This window comes from Boleophthalmus pectinirostris, unplaced genomic scaffold (genome assembly GCF_026225935.1).
Source record: "Boleophthalmus pectinirostris isolate CB_2022bp ecotype Guang Dong unplaced genomic scaffold, ASM2622593v1 HiC_scaffold_17, whole genome shotgun sequence".
NCBI lineage: Eukaryota > Metazoa > Chordata > Actinopteri > Gobiiformes > Gobiidae > Boleophthalmus > Boleophthalmus pectinirostris.
Genome location: NW_026571115.1, coordinates 27737637 through 27763578, shown reverse-complemented (window position 1 = coordinate 27763578; position 25942 = coordinate 27737637). Strand labels below are relative to the sequence as shown.

The 25942-nt window shown below is 37.1% G+C and overlaps 1 protein-coding gene and 1 long non-coding RNA gene across 2 annotated transcripts; one reads left to right on the top strand and one right to left on the bottom strand.

Annotated features, from left to right (window-relative positions):
* Positions 1–423: 423 nt before the first annotated feature.
* Positions 424–25200, top strand: recql5 (RecQ helicase-like 5). The gene is given in 20 exon segments (XM_020922676.2): positions 424–564; positions 772–893; positions 980–1501; positions 1634–1730; positions 1805–1916; positions 1987–2149; positions 2856–2938; positions 12668–12886; positions 14590–14689; positions 16581–16617; positions 17914–17972; positions 18976–19046; positions 19308–19401; positions 19475–19660; positions 20189–20371; positions 20373–20791; positions 22381–22429; positions 22539–22757; positions 23823–23895; positions 24457–25200. Coding segments are annotated over 20 exon segments (3033 nt in total). The 5' UTR covers positions 424–467; the 3' UTR covers positions 24585–25200.
* On the bottom strand, positions 2965–10824 carry LOC129408627 (uncharacterized). Its single transcript, XR_008632046.1, has 3 exons — positions 10508–10824; positions 5980–6098; positions 2965–4719 (listed from the first exon to the last, which is right to left on the bottom strand). It is a non-coding gene; the product is annotated as an uncharacterized LOC129408627 (long non-coding RNA).
* Positions 25201–25942: the final 742 nt, after the last annotated feature.

Below are 25942 nucleotides of genomic sequence, written 5' to 3'. Positions count from 1 at the left end.
AATTTTTTAATATAATTCCAGAGCTGTCAGTCTGCCCCAGGGCAGCTGTGGCTACAACAGTAGTATAATAGTGCCTCCACTGACTGTGGAATGAATAAATAATGAACTGTAAAGTGCTTTGGGCGTCTTGAAAGGCACTATATCAATGCAATGAATAATTAATTTATTTTAAAAATCAAATACATTCTTGATTGTGGTTCTGTTGATGTTTATCGTCACAGAACTTAAATTTGAACTTATATTACACATAACATAACTATATTTCACATAATAGTCTGCTTTTTATTGTTATTTTCAAGTTTAAATGTTCTGTTTACGATCCTCAAAGCATGTATAAACAACACAGTTAGCTGCAAAAGTACAATTATTACATTTATAAAGTTTGTAAGACTCTGTCACTGGGGCAATGATGATGATGTCATCAGTGTGCGACGGCTCCGGAGTGGTTTTGGTTCTTTCAAAACAACATGACAGCCGCTTTAAAACAATCTTTAAAAGCTCATTTTGGATTTGACGGGTTTAGATCGAAGCTGCAAGAAGATGTGGTTAAGGCAGTTGTCAGACGTAAGTTATGGAGCACAATTTACCTCTTTTATTGAACTAATTTGTAGCTACTTAGCAGTTGTTAGCTGTTTGTCTGATTGTGTGACACGTTTGTTCTGTCTTGTTCTGTTTCTTTCTCTTAAAGTTTAACTTAGCGCAGTCGTGACTGATATTCAGATGTTGTCAGTAGCATGATTGTGAGTTTGTGTGTCTTGTGTGTGTGTACAGGTGACAGGGATGTGTTTGTGTGTATGCCCACTGGAGCTGGGAAGTCTCTGTGTTACCAACTCCCTGCTGTGCTGGCAGAGGGCATTACTCTGGTCATATCTCCTCTCATCGCCCTCATCCAGGTGAGGACCTTGGTTTGTCATGTCTGTTTCCACAGTTCTACACATTAGTATGTGCTCTACATGACTTATTACTTACTGTATTTCAGGACCAAGTGGACCGCCTGAAAAGCTTGAATATCCCTGCTTGTTCTATTAACTCTAAGCTGCCGGCTGCAGAGCGCCGTCTGATCATGGCGGACCTGGAGAGCAGCAGACCAAAGCTGAAGCTGTTGTATATTACCCCAGAGATGGTGGCTTCCCCGTCCTTCCAGCCGTGCCTCTCAGGGCTGTGCTCCCGTGGTCTGTTGTCCTACCTGGCTGTGGATGAGGCTCACTGTGTGTCTCAGTGGGGCCATGACTTCAGACCAGACTACCTCAAACTGGGAGTGCTCAGGGCTCGGTTACCTGGAGTGCCCTGTCTGGCCCTGACTGCCACAGCGCCTAAGAATGTCCAGGAGGACATAGTTCAGTCTCTCCAGCTGCAGCAGCCTCTCTCCTTTATTACACCCGTGTTTCGCAGTAACTTGCACTACGACGTCATCTTCAGGGAACTTCTGCCAAACCCTTTTGTTCACCTCCATGCCTTCATCAAACAGGCCCTCACACTCGCCAACGGTGCCAATGATCAGGTCCGCTTTGGTGTTTTTATTTGGTTTATATTTATGTTCATTTACTCTAATTATTTTTTTCTGTAAATACATTTAAGCTGAATTGACTCCTGAAGTTACGTAATTTAACACATCATATTTTTATATGACCAGGGCTGTGGGATTGTTTACTGCCGAACCAGAGAGAACTGTGAGACTGTTGCCCACCAGTTAACTAAACTAGGAGTGTCTGCTAAACCGTATCATGCAGGTAATTCAACCTCAGTTAATAATATCTATGTTTTATTCTTATTTTTTTATTAAATGTTTTAAAATCTGTTACAGGGTTAAAAGCAGGAGATCGTACAGAGGCCCAGAATGACTGGATGCAGGGTAAAGTTGTGGTTATTGTAGCCACCATCAGCTTTGGCATGGGCGTGGACAAGGCCAACGTCAGGTACAACCGACATTACATCAACATTTTGTTTCAAATCAGAAATTATTCATTATTAATTTTTTCCCCACAGATTTGTAGCTCATTGGAACCTCGCTAAGTCCTTGGCCAGTTACTACCAGGAGTCGGGTCGAGCGGGCAGAGATGGTCTCCCGTCTTCCTGTCGTACATATTACTCTGCCAAAGATAAAGAACAGATCAGCTTTCTCATCCAACAGGAAGTCGGTCGCAGACAGGTTAGTAAACACACTCTCAGTTTATAGTGGCTGAAGATGCTGTAAAATATTCAACTGTCATAAAATTTTGTATGAATAAGTTGGAGCTGTAAATGTGAAGTGTTGACCAATCTGCATAAAAGATGTACCTACAAGCACTAGACTTTTAATTATCAATATTTACAAATTCCTATTCTGATTTATTAAAATGACATCGCGTAACTTTTTGGCGGTGGCATGTTACCTGCTTGAAAATAGAAAGTGCAAACCATTCTTCGAAACAATCTCCATAGTGATAGATGCATTTTAGCCTGTAAAATGAAATATTTTATCCAAAAAGATAATGTTTCCATGTCAACAGACAGGTATGAGTCAAGTGTGTGGAGATGCAAGCCTGTCCACAGTAAGAATACCTTTTAAATAGTTTCTTTAAGGTTTTTAATGGCATACATTTTGATTATAGAATATTTTTTGACTGAAAAAAATATGTAGTGAGCCTTTAAACCCAAACAAGACCAAATTATCTTTCAGTGTATTCAATTGTGCAAAAATTAACTCCCAAAGGAATCACATATCTTTTTTTGTGTGCATTTTTAACAACATATCATTTGCTTATAGAAACCCTAGATGGCTCATACAAACAGTTTCTTTATCTATGTGAAAAAAATGTCAACATTTAAAGCTAGTTTTCAACAATTTTTCTAACATTTCTGAAATTTCTCCACAGCAAAAACGCGGGTCCATAAAAGAGTCCGATAAAGCTGCTATGAAAGACTTCGAAGCCATGGTCAAGTTCTGTGAGCAAGAGGGGTAAGAAGAACTATGACACACAATAATACACACATTTTTTTAATTTAAATTCTACTAAACAAGTGCTTTACTTAATAAAACAGCACCGTTATGACACATTTCCCTTTTATAATGTGCATTCAATAGTCTGTCCAGCAGAGGGCACCATTTATATACATTCTCCCTTGTTTAGAGGCACAAAGAAACGCTTGTACTGCACATTTGATTGAAGGCTGGGTTAAAGTCTCGTTGCCAAGTACAATTCCACACGTGTGACTCAGTTTGAATGTAAAACCCTTGAAGTAAAGCTGGTTCTTCCACTAATATGTACATTTTTAACACAGTTCACCCTTCATAACATGCAAATTCCCTTTGTGTTCCCTGTTTATACCTATTTTTTCAAGTTTAAAACTGCACTGTGTAACTTTTCTAATAGAGCACCTGCTTGTCTTTGTGGAGATGTTATTGCTTTGCCTGGAAAGTTCCACTATATAGCATTAAATTTATCTCGCTCCACAAGGACTCCACCACAGGAAAAGTTAAAGGCCCTGTATTTTTATGTTTCTTGCATGTATGCTCTACTACAGATGTATTGTATAAGCAGCTCTTGAGGTCAAAATGAGACTGCTGTGTACTGTCTCCATCTAATTATAAAGCGTTTTATTGTCCCAGTATCAGGAAGTCTGTGGTTAGCATGGTAGTTGCTCCTCTGCTCCTGTGTGGAATGACTCTGGACCACTGCAAACTTTTAAAAATGAGCTAGTGATATTTTTCACAGTTTTAAGACAATGAAAATCAGGGAAAGTGCCTTTCAAGAAATAAAATCACCTATAATTGAATGAATACAAGATAAACCTTTAGTTTTACCTATGGACCTTTGGTGATTTGTAATAATTGTGGAGGATTCCTGATAATCCCATGCGAATGCTTCATGTCTGTAATTTGTAAAGTAAACATTCTGCCTTAAATTACGTTCTGTATTTCACCAAACAGAGACATCCTTTGATAGAACTAGTCTCGTGCGAATCTGCATCTGTGTTTGTTGTTAAAATTGTGCGGCTTTTCTGTCTCTTTGTTTTCTTTCCATGTTCTTTTCTCTTTCAATCTCTGCATCATTATCAGTAATTTTCGGACTTTGCTTATCCCGTGCGAATGTGCAGCAAGTAACGCTGAGGCAGGGAGGTAATTTGCAAATTACTAGACGTCCCCAGATTGTACTTATCCCATGCGAATAGGGCTATAGATGAGTTTAAAGCCATACTGCGGAATATTCCAGGTTATGCAGTGACATCTCTGCGGAGACAAGTGGATGTCTTGCTCACACCAGTGAACTTACGCAGTGCACCTTTAACTAAACAAGGCAAAACATCGTAAACCACATCTTTACAAAGTTTATCTTACAAGCCAAGTCACCCACTCATAGTCTAAACAGAGATTGGGCAATGTCATCTTCTCCAGGGGTAGCCCAGATATGCTTTGCGGAATGCCGGCCGACAGGTGTTCTTGGCAGACCAACTGCTTTTGTCACCTGCCAAATCCAGAGCCCTGCAGCGTGAGCCGACACACCCAGAGAAGCAGAAACTTCGCTGGCGTTGCGCTCACGTGTCAAATATCTATGGGCGCTGTGGAAAGCCGGAGAACGTGCCCAGTATTCCGACCTGTCCCGTTTTCCGTCACTGGGTTATCAAATGTCCAGGAGCAGAGTCCAGCTCCGTCTCAAATGTTGGATGATCCTTTCGTTCTGGCATTGCGGCAACAACAGCAGGTTACGCAAGAGAAGATCATCATGCCTAGAACCAGCACTGCAAAAAAACAAAACAAAACAGAAAAGTTAGTAGGGAATAGTTTTGTCACAATGCTAAAATTTCAAACTTTATTTCAATACTAAGAAACAGACTCGATACTCCATACTGTTTCCGATACCGCTGTGATAATAAAAACAGACAGGAATGTGATTTTTCAGCCTTAAATCATAGTATTTTCTTTTATATTACCATCTATCCTATATCTATGGTTATATCTGTGTAATCCTTCAGTTGTCCAGGTAGGTTTAATAGTAGAAAATAGTTCATTTCTGTCCTGTGAATGTAACTTTTTTTAGTACCAATATCTGCGTAAATGAGTGTCTAGGTTCGATAATAGTTTTAGTACCAATTAGTATCAGATTTTTTTATACTTTTGACAACTCTAGTAGAAAATCAAATCAGAATCTTAATCAGAAAATCACAAAGGCTGCAATTTTTGAAGCACACAAACAACAAAATATATAGTCTAGGGGTGTGCAAATATATTGAAATATGGATATATCGTATTGTTTAATGTGACGATACAGTGGGCTGCTGTATCGATATATTGCCAAGAGTAATTTTTTATATATTTTACAAAATTATTCTGTTACATTGCTACAGTTTTGTTGCTTGTTTGGAGGAAGGAAACTCATTTATGTGACACATTTGACATTTTCACAGTTTTTATGATTAAAATGGGTGTGTTTTCATATTAACTTTGCACAAGAAATGGTGTTTGACGTTTAGTATCGCAGCCATGATTTAGCCATTCTTTTTTATTGAACCGTATCGAATCGATTTGTAATATATCTTATCGAATCAAAACTGAACTATAAGATATGTGTCGTATCGTGACCTATGTACCGAGGTATGTATCGTATCGTGGCCTGTGTACCGAGGTATGTGTCGTATCGTGGCCTATGTACCGAAGTATGTTTCGTATCGTGGCCTATGTACCGAGGTATGTATCGTATCGTGGCCTGTGTACTGAGGTATGTATCGTATCGTGGCCTGTGTATCGAAATATGTATCGTATTGTGGCCTATGTACCGAGGTATGTATCGTATCGTGACCTATTCTTAATGATACCCAACCCTAGTACTGTCTTATTCTGAGTAAAAACATGCTCTGAAATCTGATTCTTGTATTAGTTTTTCAGTTCATATTTCAGTCTTTTGTCAAATTTTCTGCTTTGTTTAAATTATGAATCCTATATAAAAACATAAGAAGATAAGAATAGAAAACATATATACATAAAATAACTATAAAACTTACAGATAAAAGTTAACAGGATGAAGAATGCGCCCAGTTCTATGGGGCTGGCTTGGGGCAGGTGCTGCAACTTGAGCCAGATCTTGTTGAGGAGGTTGAGCGACTCTTCAGCCGGGTCCATTCTGTTCAAACACAAAGCCGTGCCTTTGTTATTTGTGATGTGGTTAGCATGCTGTTGGTGTATTATTAGTCAGCAGGATATAGTGTCTGTTGCATACTTAAAAGTGTTGATAATTTTGCAGGAAATTAACTCTGAACTACTCATTTCACCAAAACATAGTAACATTATATTTAAAATTTTGCTAGAGATCTTGCCTAGTTTTAAAATTTTTTCTGCAGTTTATAATTTTAATTCCACATTGTGTATTATTCAGCAAATTTGGTAATTCCATAATAATATTGACAAATGCGAAAACTTAAGACTGTTTAGACCAGGGGTGTCAAACTCAAATTCACAGAGGGCCAAAATTAAAAACTGTGACTAAGGCCATGTTCAGACTGCAGCCTTAAGTCACCCAAATCTGATTTTTCACCTTTATGCGGCCTGTATAAGATCTTTTAATGACAGTTTAAATGACACAGATCCGATTTTTTTCAAATGCAACCCAGGCCACTTGGATATGTGCTCCTAAAACTGAAACATTTCCGATCTTTTGACATGCGACTTCAGTCTGAATGGCCAGGTCACATTCATGTACATGTACGTGTCTCGTCATACAAAAATTGTGTATGAACTTTGTGTCAGTGAAGCAGTGAAGCTAATAGCAATCCCACCAGTCTTTTAATGTTCACACTGGAGATCACTTACAACTTGTATTTAATTGGAAATGTGAATAACCTCGCAAAAAAAACTTTCTAGTGAAGGTGTGTGGAGTTTAAAAACACAGTGGAGCATTTCTACATGACATCACAAGGTGGAACAGAGTGTTTTCTGTTTGAGAGAAGAACTAAATATGCTGCGTTTGTGTGTTAAATGAGTAAATGAGAATAAAACAAAACACAACTCCAGGTAATTTTTTTATGTGGTAATAATAATAATATTGTTTAAAGATGACAAGAATCCATTTTGTGTAATTTTGTTTAATTATTATTACTTAGATTTGTTTTCGTGGAAGTTTGTGATGAGGGAACAACATTATAACGTAGATTTGAAAATGGCGTATAATATGGACTTTAAATTGGCTGGCAAATGTCCTGGTTAAGGTTCTAGTTTTGTTCATAAAGTGAATTCACCACAACATTAACTACATGCTTTCACAAAATATCACTTCATGGTTATTTTTATCTTTACTTCACACCTATGTTGGTGTGTTGTGTTTCCGCTAAGTGCAATGTGTTTTGAAGACGTAATATTTGGCATTTCAGTGGGCGCACCTTTTTTAAGAGTTTTAAAATCATATTTACACACACCACTTGAATAAATTTTATGCATTATATTATTTAATTTTAAGTACACTACCAGTCAAAAGTTTTGATACACCATCTCATTCAAACCATGTATCATTTGTTCATTAGTTTTTCAATATAAAACCAAAAATAAGAAAACTAAAACAGTACTATTTTCTTCATTATTTATCTCCAAAACTAAACTAAAAAAAACAAATAATGATTTTTTTTTTTCAGTTTTCGATTTTGTGTTTAAATGAATAATGGAAAAAACAGATAATGGATGTTTGACTTAAACTGCGATGCTGGACTTTTGCACCGCATACGGACTAAACCAGGACTAAAACAGGTCTGGGACTGAGACCGGGGCCGAGACCGGGGCCGGGACCGGGACCGGGACCGGGTCCAGATTGGGACCACATCAGGATCAGACCGGGACCAGACCGGGATTGAGACCGGGACTGAGACTGGGACCAGACCAGGACTGAAAACGGTTTAGTCCTGTTTCAGTCCTTATTCAGTCCTGGTTCAGTCCGTATGCGATGCAAAAGTCCGGCATTGCAGGTTAAGTCACGGAAACGGGAAACAATCGTTATCTGTGTTTTTTTTTTCCATTATTCATTTAAACACAAAATCGAAAACTGAAAAAAACAAATTGTTATCTGTTATCTATCGTTATCCTTCGTTTTTTTTTCTTTTTCTTGTTTTTGGTTTTATATTGAAAAACAAATGAGCGAATGATACACAGATGATTTCACCTCCAGGGATGTTTTTGATGGGGAAATTACATTATAAATTAGATCAGAAAATAACGTAATAAAGGACCTTTAATCTAAAACAGTTTATCTTTTGTTTGGGGGCAGGTGGGGGCTGTTTTTTTAAAGACTGTATTTGACATTACAATATTTAAACTATTTATTTGTATTATTATTTATGCTGCTGTTGACCTGGACCTGAGTGCAGTTTTTCATTTCTGTGTATTTTTTTATACTGAAATGACAAATTCTGATTCTGTTTCTGTGCCCATTCATAGTTTGATGCCTTCAGTGAGACTCCACAACGTAAATAATCATGGAAATAAAGAAGTGCGTCCAAACTTTTGACTGGCAGTGCAACAAATGTATAACAGAACTTACCCAGAATGCCCCTGACATGTAATAAGTTGTTGTTTACCTCGCTAACATGCTTTCACAACGTGCGGTCTGCCTTATTTGGGACGGAGTGGGAGGGTCTCGCGGAGAGTGAAAGGCTACGCTAATTTAAAGCATGTGGCGTTTAGGATGCGTGGAATTTTTACAGTGCGCACAGCATTTCAAAACAGAAGTTATTTTGTTCTATTAAATTTTATTTTTTGCTTATGATTACATGGGTGTGACAGTTTGAGCATGTTTACCCGTGTGTAGTGAGGTGTGCCCAAGCAAAACTATCAGTCAGTGTAGTTTTATGTTATATTTGTTTATGAGTCACGATACTGTTTTGATACCAAGGCATAGATTCGATACTCGATACCGATTCTGATATCACAATGATTACAAAAACACTTTATTTAGACAATATAATGTGAATTTCAACATTAAATCATAATCATTTCTTTCTACCAGGACTGAGCCAGGACTGAGCCAGGACTGAGCCAGGACTGAGCCAGGACTGAGCCAGGACTGAGCCAGGACTGAGCCAGGACTGAGCCAGGACTGAGCCAGGACTGAGCCAGGACTGAGCCAGGTTTAAACCAGGTTTAAAAAATGACTAAAGCAGGACTAAACTAGGAATGAACCAAGACTGAACCACGTCTAAAACAGGACTAAACCGGGACTGGACCATGTCTAACCCATGTCTAACCCATGTCTAACCCATGTCTAACCCATGTCTAACCCATGTCTAACCCATGTCTAACCCAGGACTAACCCAGGACTAATCCAGGACTAACCCAGGACTACACCAGGTGTGAACTACGACTAAACTGGGACTAAACCAGGTCTGAACCACTACTGAACCTGGACTGAGCCAGGTCTAAACCAGGACTGAACCAGGACTAAACAGGATTGAACCGGGACTGAACCAGGACTGAACCAGGACTGAACCAGGACTGAACCAGGACTGAACCAGGACTGAACCAGGACTGAACCAGGTCTAAACCAGGTCTAAACCAGGACTAAACCTCTTGTCTCAGGTCACTATAGGACAGTCCTGCAGATATTATGAGCCTATGCAGTTTGTTTTCACCATTGCCAGTAGCTCCGGTTTGACATTTAAGTTGTAGCTGTTTTATATTTGTTATTGTTTTATATCTCACATTGGGAGAAGTGGGTGGACGGTGTACCCCCACGTACCACGCCCACTACACCCCTGCCTGTGAGTGGTCCAGGTAGCTTTCATAGTGGTCCATGGGCGTATACTAGTCTATGTGCTTTTGTATTTGTTCTGATACAGCTCAAAATCATTCTAAAGCCATTCTGGAAAGGTTAATTTCTCAATGATACTTACTCTAATTGGTAACTTTTGATACTTTTGGCAACCGTTTTTTGTATAATATCTTGTAATCTCTTAAGGTACTTTATTCTACAGTGAATTGTCTCGTCTGGCTGTTGATTTGTTGTGGATTTTATGTCAAATGTCCTTTATCGTTGTACTTTATCTGTTAAATATCCTGTTTTTGACTCACTAATTAAGCTGCTATGTACAGTTTTAGCTATTATAGTCATCAAATCACATAACTTTTCGAAAAGGCATGTAATATGTTTTGTTAATGTTACAAGAGAAGAAAATTTTCCATTTTTAACCAAATACTTCCTCAAAAAATAATTGTAAAAAGCTTAAACACTAACTCGCCATTCACAATTCTATATGCAATTTGTTGAATTTGCCTCACTTTGTCCACTTAATCTTTTTAGCAAATATTTGACAGCATTTCAGTAATATTATGACATTAAAAAGATCTCATTTTGAAGTTTAATTTAAAACATAGACCTGCTTAAATGTGTGTTTTCCAATCCATGAAAACACATACACAAGACCTGACCACTTCTTAAACTAAAAACACTCACATCAGCCAGCAGCAACATCCAGCATTGTTCTTGTTTCTTTTACACACATACTTCAAATTCCTCACCAACATGTTTTTTCCTTTAGCTTAAAATTCTCTTACCTTTGCGAAGTCTTGTTTTTCCCACAGTCAGAATACTCTAGACAGTATGCGGTGTATCCGAGGAGCGCAGAGCAGAGTAGGTCCTGTGTGTAGTCTCCCTCTTCACTGTATTTGTTGTTGCTGGTACGTCATTTCAAAGGAGGAGTCCCGAGATTATCCTTAAGTGGCAGATCAGCTTTAGTTAGGCTAATACTCCAAGCAAGTACAAAGACTTTTAGATGGTATTTTGTAGTAGTAGTAGTAGTAGTTTAGCAGTACAGAATACAGTGTCCTTGGTTCTCTCTACTAGTGGAGTGTGGGAGTGACTGATTCTTTGTACTCCTCTTACACTCTCCCTTACACACTCTCTTACACTCTCTCTCTGTCGCTCTCTGTCGCTCTCTCACTCCCCTCCTCTTTTGGCTGTTTGCCCCCCCTCCTGTTTACACCTCTGCCTGGCGAGTTGGCACGTTGCTGAAGTGACCGGTCTAAAAATGTCCCAATTTAACAGCACGAAAATTAGCCTGCAAAATGAAAAATTGTGCGATAAATTGATTTTGTGTTTTGCTGTTTTTACTACTTTTCCTTTCAGACCCAACAGATTTTACTTGAATACATTCTTTATGAAAATACTTTGTGAAAACATGTCAGGCAGTTTTTCTTTTTGCCCCCAAACCTCGGTTCAACCTGTTTCGTAACATACATGTATGTGCTGACATGGTAAAGGGTTACACAATCAGTGTGTAAGATCAATACTGCACCACTATTATTGAACAGACTATAGCAGAGAAACTTCTAAAATATGTTAAACCAGATTGAATGGCGTTATTTGATCTGTCTGAACCCATTTTCACTAATTTCAGTGCCTCCCAGCCCCCACTTTGTCAACCACTGGACTATAGTGGTCTGCACTGGAGAACAAAAAACAACTGCGTTTCAGAATATCCCACGGTCATGGAAATCCTGGAAAAATTATGGAAATTGAAAATGTCATTTCCAGGCTTGAAAAAGTCAGGGAATTTTAGTATCTCTTTCACGTAACTACAGTGTTCTGTTAATTTATCATTAGACTATTATGTTTATTTCTGAACGTCAGTGTATTTATTGTCGTCTCTTTAAAAAAAAGGCGCAAACAATATTTTGTATGTTAAAAAACTATAATTCCAAACCATAAGATGAGTGGAAAAGGTTAACATTTCATATTTACTCCTAAAAGTATGATCAATTCTACACATGTAGGTGCTGTAAAGTCATGGAAAATTCACTTTAGGTCATGAAAAAGTCATGGAAAATTTTTAAGTTTTTTGTCTGAAAAAGAGTGGAAACCCTGATATTGGAGCAGTGATCTTTCATTGTTAATCGATGATTGTGATCACAATATCAGTGAAAGAAACTATTTCGATTTCGATCTGCACTGCAAAAGTAAACCTTAGTTCGGTCATGGTCACATTTTTAAGTAGCGCTTTTGCACCTGCAAGTGTCTTGCCCAAGGACATTCAAACTGGGATTCAAACTGCTAACCTTCAGATCATAGGACCAAACATTTGACCAACCGCTATCGGCGATCAGCCTGATTCATCAGAGGGTTTCACTACATGGACCGTCTGACCTCGCAACATTAGGATTCATTCGCTCGACGATAGGCGAGTACTTTTTTATTTAACCAATCGCTGCTATTTGGTCATGACGTATATAACACGCCAAATCCCGTAGGAAGAAGGGCAATAATGTCTTTCCCCTTGATAAAATTCACCAAACGTTCTCTTTGCTCCGGCTTTAAATCTCTGATCTCGGGAATCATTGCCAACACAGAATATATGTCTTCGTCTACATCCATCTCGACCGCTTTGTTTACTGTTGTGCTGTACCACAAAAGGGGCCAGACAGGTGCTTGAGTTTGACGTCATGGCTTCACTGCTCTTCGCTGATTGGTCGGTGTACGGTCCACAACTTCTGGGATTCTTGCAAACCATCTAGTGTATTCTCATTCCTGACCTAGCCGCTGGAGAGAAATGAAATTGAGTGGAGGCAGAATTGTAAAATTGTGATGTTTCTTCTCACAAAAATTTAACAGTAAAACATGATATCCCTGCCTAAAATAAAACTCCTCTTTCGGACAAAAGTACAGCTTACAGGTACCTTGCCAATTCCACCATTCAGTTTTCCATGTTGTCTCTGCAGGTGCCGCCATGCCACTATCTCCAAGTTCTTCGGGGACCAGCCTCCAAAGTGCGGTGGGAAGTGTGACTTCTGCTCTAACCCCAAAGTGGTGCGCGCTCAGATTGCCCGCGCCGCCGTCCTCAGCAGCAAGAGCCACGCCCACACGGAGAAGGCAGCCGGGCCCTTCGGATTCATCCCAGACCAGTACGAGGGCGGCAGGAAGGGCTACGGCTTTGAGAGGTCAGAGAGAGATAACTTCACTATAGTTTATTTGGGTTTTTTTGTAATGACCATAGACTCACCTAAAGACACATAAATAAAGAAGTGGACTAAGAGAGTGTGACGTCACCCTCAGCGTTCAGCTCCAGTCAAATGAAGCTCGTGATGTTGGCAGTTACAGGGGTGAATTAGGAATAAGATTTTTTTTAATGGACAAAATAGCAACATAAAAACATGTTTTAGCTATGTCTGTTTATATATACAGTCTATGAATAAAATGTTAAGATTAATAACTTTATTATAATCCCTGATCCTTTTGGTCCGTGTACCATTCGTTCTTTCAAATTTCAATTAAGAAAGAAAAACAATAAAATGGGAAAACAGTTTGTTATTTCATTATTCCGTTTTAGTGTCAAACAAACAAACAAAAAAAAAACAGTCTTGGTGCCTATTTTAATTTTGATTTTATTCTCTCTGGTTTATTTGCCCAGGAGTTATGCTGCTGATATCAGTGTCAACCATGGATCTATAATAAAAACTATTTTTATTATAGCCCTATGGTGTCAAATGAACTGAATCTGATCTGAATCTGAACTGATCTGAAGTTTTTTGCCTCGCCGCTACTTGTTTCTCATCATGGAGTTCAACAATTACTGTCTAAGATGCGAAAGTAAACATGTCACTATTAGGGCTGGGTATCATTAAGAAACTGCCGATACGATATGTACCTTGATACATAGGCCAGAATACAATACATATCTCAATACAGTGCACTTTCAAATCGACACAATATATTTCAAATCAATTTGATACAGTTCAATAAAAAATAATTGCTAAGTCATGGCTGTGATACTAAAAGTCTTTGTTAAACCACTTCTTGTACAAAGTGAATATGTAACATGCACATTATAATCCTCAAAACAGTGATGTCAAATGTGTTGCATAAACAAGTTTCCTTCCACTAAACAAGCAACAAAACTGTAGCTCTGTAACAAAATAATTTAATAAAATAAACCAAAAAATACTCTTGGTGATATATCGATACAGTAGCCCATGATATCGATACTGTATCATCACATTAAACAATACGATATATGGATATTTCAATATATTTGCACACCCCTAGTTGCTATAAAAGAAGACGCCATGTTTGTCCACAAAATTGCTAAGATTTTTCATGTTAGTCCTTCTAGCAGCAGAAAGTCCAGGGCAAATGAAACAGAGAATAAAATATCAAAATTAAAATAGGCAGAGAGATAATTGGTGTTATTTGAAATAAACTTTAAATTAAATATTGGAAATAGAGGTCGAAATCTGTTATTTTGTTTGACACTAAAACAGAATAATGAAATAACAAACAATGTTTTCACACATTATTGTTTTTCGTTCTTAATTGAAATTCAAAAGAACGAATGGTACATGGACCCAGTCACTGTGAATCCTACTTATTATTTAACATCTACTGAATGTTCTTCATGGTTGGAAAAATGCTTTTAACCACAAATTATGACATGGACACTTTTCATTCACGTCATTCTTATTGTGTGCGGGTCTCTTCTTCATAGAGGAACTTAACTTGGTCATCCCATCCTCTTGTCTGTATGGATGTAAATAAGCTCAAAGCTGAACTGTAGAAACAAACCATATCATCCCCATGGCAACAAGCAGGCTGACCTTTTTAAACTTTTTTTTTTTTTTAAACACAGGTAGTTTGTATTTTACAGGTATGACGAAGACGAAGGCGGTAGCAGCGCTGAGAACGAGGCCATGCACAGGAAGAAGGAGTTTTCAGATCTCTACAAGAAGCAGATGAACATCAGAAAGGTACAGCACGTTCTGAAGTTATGGTCTGTAGTCCAGAGATCCAGCTGTGTGCAGAGGAAAAGGTAGGATCTGCTGGGGCCAGTGCAGAGAGGGAAAATGACTACCACATGTGCAACTGGCATGAAGCAAGTTTAACTGCACCGCAAAAAAACAAGGACAAATCAACATGAGTTAAAATGACTTGGATTTATAAGTTGCGTCATCAAAAACATGCCCGGAGCTTTGTTTTGTGTCGTTCACAAATGTTTAATACACAAACCTAATCCTTTTGTGTAACTTAGACAGACTTTGGTCCTTGTTTACATTTATAGTTGTATTTATAGCAGTTGCAGTTTACATTTATACCTCTGTGTATGTAAGTCATATCTGCTGCATATGTCCAACCCGAAAGCAAAATTATTAACTTCACCAATTACACAAACTAGAAATAAAAGGGTTGTGGTGAAGAGGGAGCTGAGCCGAAATGCAAAGCTCAATCAATCAATCAAACTTTATTTAAACAGCGCTTTTCATACAAAAATACAACACAAAGCGCTTCGAAGCTCTCGATTTACTGATCAACCTACGTTCCTCCCCTCACGTATGGTCATGAGCTTTGAGTAATGACCGAAAGGATGAGAACGCAGATACAAGCGGTCGAAATGAGTTTCCTTCGCAGAGTGGCTGTGCACTCCCTTAGAGATAGGGTGAGGAGCTTGGAGTAGAGCCGCTGCTTCTCCATGTCGAGAGGAGCAGCTGAGGTGGCTTGGGCATCTGTTCCGGATGCCTCCTGGACGCCTCAATTGAGAGGTGTTCCGGGTATGTCCAACCGGAAGTAGACCCCGAAGAAGACCCAGGACACGCTGGAGGGGCTATGTCTCTCGGCTGGCTTGGGAACCCCTTGGAGTCCCCCCTGGAGGAGCTGGAGGAAGTATTATATTATATTACACCATTTTCTTTGTACTGCATATTGTAATGTTGTTTACTGATACAAACATAGTTAGTTTGTTAGTTAGTTCATTTACTGAGACAGGGACAGTGCAGAATCTACATTATCCATAACAGGAGAGATGCATTGTACCAGGTTGCAGTGCCAGAGCAAATTTCCACCTGTAGTCCCTGGGCAGGTTCATTGATAGATTGTATTTAATTGACCTTGGCTCTCAGCTGTTCTTCCTGGAGACCAATGTAGCATGTTTTGTAGTTGCGTTTTGTTCCATTCATGTATTTTAAACACACAAACCCTGTGTATTTAGGCTGTAGAGTTCTTCTCTCGGAACTAAAGGTAAAAGGAGCTGTTCACTTAAAAACTATCGCTTCGTGACATCACAAGCTGGAACAGAGCATTTTGGGCTTTCAAAATGTAGACAAGCTAACAATGCAGGATTACTCAAACATGTGTGAATGAAACAAAACACAACTCCAGGTTTGCTTTTGATGACGCAACATTTAAACATGACTTAAAGCTCCATTTTGTGTACGTTTCAGTGAAATTAGTAGTTTAATCTGATGCAAAAATAAAACTACAATATGCGCATAAACATTCTTATTCTTAAGAGTTAAAGGTTACTAGTTAGCAATACAGATGAATAGGGACCAACTTATATACACTTACATAGTATTTTTAGACTTTTTTTTTTGTACATTTTTTTGTTTTTGTCATCTACCTCAAAGCCGTTTTCCTACCCCGCTGTCTCTATAATAACAGACCTGGACTTAGACTGTTCTGCCTTTAGCTTCAATGAGTCATGTCACTCAGCTGAATGTGTGAAATTCGCTGTGTTAATGTTAGCATATGTCAACAGCCACGCAAGTTTATTAGCTGGAACAGATGAGAAGGCTGTTTCTCAGGTCAAGTATAAGTATAATGCAGGTATTTGTCGTCTTGTGCTAAAAATACTTCTGTTTGTAGGGAGCTGTGAGTCAAGCGGAGGAGTTTGTTCCACCAGGTAATGTTTACTTGTTTGTAAAATGTTTATAAATATGATGAAGAAGTCAAAAACTAGTAAATGGCCAAATTGAACCCCTCCAACACTTAAGGACTGGTTTGGTATAATTTTGGACTTATAAAAAATGGAAAAATTTACATATACTCTATGAATCCAAAGGGGAAAATTCTATAAGATTTGGGGAAAAATTAATCCAGTTTGTATCTCCCTTTTCGTGCTGATTTTGATTGACTCTGAAATATTACTGATTGAAAAGATGCCACCCTTTTCCAATAAAAACATAAATGAAAAAAAAAATGTATATGATGCTTGAGAATTTAAGGACAAAAGTACCTTAATTGTGATCAGAAAATACTTAAAAATGCATAAATAAAAGCCTGTCAGGTTGTTTCCTTATCACAAACTTCAGCCAGGAGTTGTGTTTTGTTTCATTCACACACGTTTAACACACAAACCTGCATATTTAAACATGATAACTCCACCTTGTGTTGTCATGTGGTAATACAGGAAGTGCTCTACTGTGTTTTTAAACCCCATACACCTTCACTAGAATGATTTGCATAGTCTCAAACCTGAAATTGCCAATCTCTACTGAACAAAACATAAAAAGTAGCTGCTAACTTAAAAACTAGGTATGTTTTTGAGTAGGTAACAGCAGTATAACAATGCTAAAAGCTCACAAGAGTGAATTTTGCATAATATAGGATCTTCAAAATTGAATTAAAGTACAGATTAATATTGAAAATAAAAATGTGAAGTGTAAAGAAGTTGGCAGATATTTGAATAATTGAATCTCCTACAATTTGTAATAAGTATAAATGTCACTTACTGCCTATATTTAATTTTTAACCAGTCATTTTGACCAGTGTAGTCTATTTTTTATAAGTTTATGATAATATAATGAGCAACAAAGTCTAATTCTGTTATGCTAATATAGTCCAGTCTGTTTTTAGACTATGGGGGCCGCTGTAGTCTCCGGTATTAATGGGAAACACTAACAAGAGATAACTGCACTAAATATGACTACACTGCTCTATTTAGTTTTATGGTAAACAAGAGCTGTGGGGGAGTTTGTAGAAAATTTAAAAAACATCACTGGGAAAAAATTATATCAGGCCAAAAATATCGGTGGGTTAAAATATTTTTTGCTACCAACATGCAATTCCAGCCTAACTATATAAGTAATATTCATGTTAAGAATTAGACGATATCTCACTTTCCTCTTTATATTCTCTGTATAAAAATGTTTTGTGCTGTTGTTTTGCCAATTGTCTGTTGTCTGGTCCCTGTTTGTAGACGCTGACTGTCCGCTGAAGGAGGCGAGCAGTCAGAGGATCCCCAGACTCACAGTGAAGGTACAGAGCTCACATTCCACACAGCACGAACAGTAATTATCACGTCTGAGGGTTTAGCATCAGGACTGTCCGAGGGCGTGGCCTGTCTGTTCACACGTGGTAATAAAACTGTGAGAGTGTAAGTGAGGGGACAGAGACACCACAGGGACGATATGACAGCGACTAAATGTGGCAGTATCCATGTTATGCTTTTATTAGAATGGTTTAGGATTGATCTCATGATAATACACTAATAATATGTTGGAACTAGGGGTGTAACGATATCCAAGTCTCACGATACGATATTTTCACGGTATGAACCTCAGGGTACAATATTTATTGCGAAATTGTGGGAAAGCTCACAATATAGTGGAGATTCACGGTATTTTGATATTATACATAATAACAAGGCTGACATTAAAAAATGCTTTGACCAGTCAATTGGTACATTTATTGTCATATTCTACAGATGTAATGATATCCAAATCTCACGGTACGATATTATCAAGATATTTTCAAGAGGCTAATATAATTTTTGGCCTTTAAAATACCATGCCAAGATTTTGGTGTGAATTATTTCCATCATAATCCTAAGAATTCAAGTAAAAAACATATTGTTATCTGCTCTAAAATGAATCATGGGATATGTAGTTTCCGATGTTTATAAGCTGTTGTTACTATAAAACCATGCATTTAAGCAAAGGAACTTGTGATTCAATATATTGTGACAGACCACAGTATTATTGTGAGACTTTTTACGATACGATATCATGATATTTCAGTTATTGTTACGTCCCTAGTATATATAAATATAGTTGATATTATGCAACCAGAAAGCACCAGTACAAATAAATAGCCCCCCGGCCCACGTAGTTGCCACTTCTTTTTCCCATGTTTTACAAAACAATCCAATTTAGGCCCAGCATTGTACCCTTTGTTAACTAGAAATCTGTTTGTTTGTCTGTTTATCGTATTCATTTTTTGTATTCATTATTATTGTTCACATATTATTGTGCTGCTACAGGCCAGAGAGCACTGTTTGTCTCTCCTTCAAGAGGCATTATACAGCCACCAGGGGGCAGGCACCATGTTGCCGTGAGTATGCCTTATTTATATTAGTTATGTATTCTGTATAGTATACCATATTACATTTAAATATATATTTTTAATATTATTCAACCAAAAATTATGTAAATAATTTTATATGAGTGCCATGCCACTTGTTGCTGAACTTATAAATTGCCATAAAATTGCACTTCTTGTTGGTAAATCGCCACTTTTTATGTCTAGATTAGAAATAAAAGTAGTTAACTGTTAATTATTTATTTATTTTTACATCTTTTCTGCGTTTCTCAGCTCTGATTTCCTGTCTGTTGCTGTGGATCTGGAACATGAGGTCTTCAGAAGCAGCAAGACTTCCAATACTTACAAAGCTGCTGTCCTTAAAAAGGTTTGTAACTTTTACTTCACCTTGTTCACATCGTCATGAGTATTTGGGAACTGACCGGTGAGATTCTGAGCAGGTGTCAAAGATGAAGGAAAAGACGCCCGCTGCAGTGAAGAGAGGAGAGGAGGAGCCAGAGCAGAGCAGAGAGGAGGAGAGCAAAGAGAACAACACAGAAGTACAAGAGGAAACGACTAAAGAGGAGGCTCCTTCATCATCGTCTTCAGCAAATATGGGGTTCACGTCCGCGTCAGAAATCTATTCAGTAATATGTATAATTTTTTTTTGGTAGTAGTCTCTCTTTTACTCTCGTTTGATTCATGAAAGTGTCCACCTTTGGCAGATATAACAGCTGAACACACTCGTGGCTCGTTCATTTTACAATAGAAATCAAATATTCTTCAGAAAGTTCTTCCTAAGTCTGTTGCAGAAGTTCCCATAAATGTGTGGCACTTGTAGGTTTCTTCACTCTTCTGTCCAGTTCATCCCAAACCAGCTCGATGGGGTTTAAGTCTGGAGACTGTGCTGGACACTCCATGTTTTCAAGTTTACCATCTTGTTCTTTTTTCCTGAGGTAGTTTTGGCAGACCTTGGACTTGTTTTGTTATATTTTATGTTTTCCTTAACCTCTGGCTGTTCAGTTCTTACCTTTATATTTTTTCAAGCTCTTTATTAGACTTGCAAGACTTGAATTGCAAATAACTGGAAAAATTAGGGTGTTCTAAAACTTTTGACTGGTAGTGTATAATATAATTTTTTACAACACAATTCTGTAATTCTACTTTCTGTCCAGATGAAGCGCAAGAGAGTGGGTGCAGGTCAGCGGGGCTCGTCCAACCCCCTTCAGACGGCTAAAGAGCTCCTAAAAACATCCACTGGCCAATCAGAATCAGAGTCTGAACACCCTACAGACGCCGACTTCTCTGTGACGGCATCGATACGAGCCAGAGCCAAGGCCACAGCCACAGCCACATCCATCCTCCTCCTCCTCCTCAAACAGCCCGACGAAGAAACCCAAAGCTCTGACCAAGAAGCAGCAGAAGTTAGCGGACGCTGCCAAAATCTCTCGGACAATTTCTCAATATTTTACCAAGAAAGAAACAAAATGTGAAAACACAAACTCAGAAACTACATTATTTAAAACTGACACAGATGACAGAAGTCCACCACACTCGCCAGTTTCTGAAGATATAAAATCAAATCCAGTGGAGGTGGAGAGTCCAGCTACGATCACGATAGACGCTGATGAAGATGTGATGCTTATACCTGATGAAGATATGATGCTTATACCTGATGAAGATATGATGCTTATACCTGATGAAGATATGATGCTTATACCTGACGGGGAAGAGGAGGAGTTCGTGCGAGTACTTCCAGAGCCAAGCGTGACACCTGAGTAAGAGTTTTCAAATCTAAATTTTGATCAACTCTGTGTTTGTCTAGCTCTTAGAGATTAGGATTGCCATAAGTAAATATAGACAATCAGACACTAATCGATACTAAAACTTGTATCGAATCTAGATACTACTCATTTAAACAGGTATCAATACTAAAAACTCACATTCACAGGACAGAAATGAACCTTTCCTGAATAGTTTTAAAATGATTTTGAGCTTTATCTTCACAAGTATAAGACTGCATACATTAGTATTCTATCATTATATTGAAAATCACGTTTTATTTTCTAAAAGCAAGGCAAGGCAAGTATATTTGTATAGCACAATTCGTACAGAAAATAATTCAAAGTGCTTTACAGAATAAGAAATACATTAAAATCACAATACAAACAAATCAAAACATAAATAATCAACATCAATTTAAACAGAGAGAGACATTAAATGAGAGAGAAGAGTGCGGAATGAAACATGAAAACCTTTCAGTCATATGCAGCTAAACTGAACTGTTTTGAGCCTGGATTTAAACAGAGTCAAAGTAGAGGTCTGCCTCACATCTTCAGGAAGACTGTTCAAGGTTTTAGCTGCATGAATCTGAAACGCTGACTCACTGTGTTTAGTCCTGACTTGGCACCAGCAGGAGGCCCATCCCTGAGCTTCTCAGAGTGTGAGATGGTTCATATGGCACTAACATGTCACAGATGGACTTAGGTGCGAGGCCATGGAGAGACTTGTACACAAATCTCTCAAAGAAAATTTTAACTGGTGCTGAGTATCGAGTCCATTCCTTAGTATCAAAGTCAAGTTTGTGACAACACTAGCAGGCATGTAACAAAATTGTGAATATTTTTCGTCAGTGGTCAGTTTGAGGTTTTGAGGAGACAAAATATAAAAGAGGCGTAGTCTATATACCAAAAGTTTTATACATGACAAAAAAAAAACTAAAACTTCTCATGTTGATTGATCACAATTTTTATTCATTTGTAAAAAAAAAAATTCTAACAAGTGAAATTTTCTTGGCATCTTAATTTTATGAACATAAACAAGGCCCTGTTGTGTAAGTAAATATATAATATACAAAAAGCATATTTTTAAGTACATTTTTAGTAGTAGTAATAGTTGTTTTTTATTCAATCGTTTTGCAGCACAACAAAAAAACAAAACAAAACAAAACATAGACTACAACCCCATGGATCAGGAGTGAAAGGGTTTAGGCTGAAGTAAAAAAGTACTTAATAATAATGCCTAACTCTTTTAACAATGACAGAATTCCAAGAAAGAAAAGCAGCATATGAACAGCAAGTTTGCATTTACAATTTCACTTATGATTTACTGTATATATAAGACTCAAAATATAAATTAAAACAAACAAAATTTAATGCATTATTCATTAATTCCAGAGCTCTATATCTTTCAAAACTAACACTTTATACTTTTTTTTTTACACTTTTTTTCTACAGTGTTAGACTTTTTACATTTTGGAGTGCCTTTACTTCTAATAATAATAATAATAATACAGAGTGTTTTTTATTTACAAGAAACTATTTTCCACCACAAGTATAAATTTGACTTGCTTTTTATTCCCACTTAGACCAAACAAAATGGAGGAAGTTGTGAATCCACCTCCTACGCTATGTGAGGTATGTGTTTCCTTTATTTTTGTCATTTTAAAAACAAGTCTGGCTGATACATTCATTTCTCAATATATTTTTCAGCTCCGATTTACAATATATGTTTTTTCTTTCCCAGGTAACACGTGAAATCAAACCAAAAAGAGAAAGTCCACCTCCTGCAAAGCGCAGTCGTCCAGCAGAGGGCAGCAGGCGCGTGACCTTTAACCCCCACATAGACCAGAGGGCCTTACTTCCTGTGGCGGACCCTCCCAAAGCAGCAACACTCAAAGAGGCGGCCGATATAGTGGTTCGATGTCTGGACCCTTTTTACACTCAGGGGAGGTTTTCTACGAAGGTGAGACCAGACTCCAAAAACACCAAGGTTAAAGTTACACAATATGTTACACAAAATGGACTCTTGTGAGATTTAAGTCGTGTTAGAATCTTCTTAAACATTCCTGGAGTTGTGTTTTGTTTCATTCACACATGTTTGAGTAAATCTCCAAAGCTCTAAATGCTCTGTTCCACCTTGTGATGTCATGTAGTTTTCAAGTTAACAGCACCTTTTACCTTTTGTTCAGTAGAGATTCGCAATTCCAGTCCTGAAATGATCCAAATGATTCTAGTGAAGGTGTATGAAATTTAAAAACAAAGTGGAGCACTTCCTGTATTACCACATGACATCACAAGGTGGAACAGAGTGTTTTCCATGCAGTGTTTGTGTGTTAAAACATGTGTAAATGAAACAAAACACAAGAACATGGATCAGAAAATATAAGCCCTTTTAAAATGGTTGAATTCAGAATAAACAGTCTTAGTGGTTTTGACTCGTTTTGACTCATTTAGATTTATTTGCTTGTTATTATTAAATTAAAGTTATCATTCAAGTTTGAGAGATTTAAATAATTTCAAGTTCAGTCTTTGGTTACTTGGAAATAGGGAGGGAAAACGCAATGGGCTTTTCTTCAAAATAAAAAAAAAGAAACTGGTTGGTTCATTAAATAAATTCATCTGGTCAAGGTAGCTCAAATTATTATATTTAATTATTTATATTTAAGTTATTTTTCATTTTGGAGATTTTGTTTTTGTAGTGTTTTTTTTTCTTTTTCTTTAAAAAAAAATTAAAGACAATAGAATGTAACGTTTAACAAAATACAATAATAAACATAAAAACATAAAACAAACCTAAAACAACAAAATCTCCCACCCCTTCCCCCAAACACACACACATGCACACACACAAATTTAATTAAATAATGTAATGTGGCAGTGCAGCATGGCATTGGGCTTTCTCTCTCTCTCTCTTTTTTTTCTTTTTTAATAAACACTTTTAGTTACTATACTTTAATATTATTTTCACCATCATCATTTCATCATCATTGTTTGTGCAGTGTTTATAATGTTATACTTTCTTTTTTAGGACCTGTTCAAATCATTCGCCCGCTTTTTATCTCATCTTCTCGCTGAGGGTGCAACAAAGGGAAGAGGGCAAAGTAAGTAAAATTGAACTCACTGGAATTGGAGGTTTGGTTCGGTTCACAATCTATTCATTTTATAAGATCAAATGATGAGCAGGGGCCATGTTTAAACACATCTTTTTTAAGAAAACAGCAGGAAAAAAAAAAGCCCAGACAAAACACTGAACATGACCGCAAAGTCTCAATTGCATTAAACGTTTCTATCTTGGTTCCTTTACTGCCCATTATCTGTCCGTCTATCTTGCATATACTAATTTACAGTTTATTATTTTAAAAAAATTTCTGTGAGCCTGCCATGGTTTGATCTGTAACTAAGCCTTGTGGCGTTACCTGCTTGTCTCCATGACGACAGATGAGTTCAATGCCATACTGTGAATTATTCCTCACAAAAGCAATGACTTATCATGGGAGACAAGCAGGTGGCCGTTTTCATAATGAAAAAATTATTATAAACTGTCCGAAACTTTGAACCTGTCCTTCATTTTGTAATTAAGTTTGTGCACTAGAATATTTTACATCATATGAACGCAATCTCATATTTTATTTTATTTTTTTATTTTTTTTTTTTTTTTACAGTCAAAGCCGAAGCCAAAGCTCTTATCAAGAAATTCTTCAGCAAAGTCCAGCGATGTGAAAGTGAGAGCGACTGGAAGCACCTTAAAAAACCTGAGCACAGCAGCAAAACGGTGGACAACAAAGTCTAACATTACAACATTATATACGCCTGTCCCTGTGCCTATAAGCTGCTGTATTATGAACCACAACCCGACGCGCCTGCTGTCTGTTATTTTTGCTTTTTTGGTTAAAAAAAAGTGCAATTTTTAACACATCAAGGGAACAGACCATTACAGCCGTAGCAGACATATTATTCAACGTTAATTTATTTCTTCGACCAGTTTTAGTTATCATATGAATTTTAAGGAATACTTGAATTCATGTTTGCTGACTAAAGTGCAGTTTTTTATTTTAAACTCGTCTTATAATGTGAAAGCTACATAATTTTTACTATTGGAATCTATCAGTCATTTTTTATTGCTGCTATTAGATGTGTTTGCACCATAGAGTCATAGGGAAGTGTGCAGATAGCCTTAATTAAAATGTTGCTTTATTGAGACGCCAGGAATTACAGCTATAGGTAAAGCTGTAGTCTCTGTCAGGTAGCGCTTTGTTTTGCCAACCATCTATGGAAACGGTTCGCTTGTCATAGCCTGGTAATAGTGTTGATGAACCGTAGCCCCAGTGTTTACAATAACGTTGCATATCCTATTTTGGGAATGGCAATATTAAATTACAATAAATAATAGCAATAAAATAAGTGAATTTGTCAAAAAAATGTCTGTTTTTCTGTTTATACTGTAAAAAAATGTCCACTTGGCCTATTAAACTTGCAGTACCACAAGAACTACAGTTTTCTTGTACATTTTAATATCAAAATGACAACAGGATGAAGGTATCTGAGTTATAAGTATTAATAATAATTTGCTATAGAATTTATTTTACTTTTTACAAGACTTAGACAAACTTTATTGATCCACAAGAGGAATTTATTTGGACACAGGAGCTTACACATCACAAAATAATATAATAACAAGTAAAAAATGTATATAAATGGTAATAATAAATTCTATAAAAATAAAAGTGCCAAAAAGACAGTAAGAAGCATAAATATGTAAATGTATATGTACAAGTCGAAATAAAATAGAAAAAAAAGTAATAAAATCTCAGTTTACAACTAGTGAGAATGGAGACGCCGGTGATGGGACGCTTTTAATAAAAGATTACGTCATTTACAGTTGTGATACGTTCATGGGAACTTGTAATAAACAATTTTCATGATAAAATAATTCATATTTGGCATATTTAATATAGTTACTAGATTGTTTCCCCAACATATTTATTATCACACATAAATATTTAAGTCTATAAGCTCTAACTAATGCTACTGATTAAAAATATGTGTTTTAGTAAGTAAGAAGTCTTATTGAATACCTTTTACATGTATTACTTGAAATTATCGGCCCAGTTTTCATACAAATTAAAGAACTATAATTGTTTTTAAAAG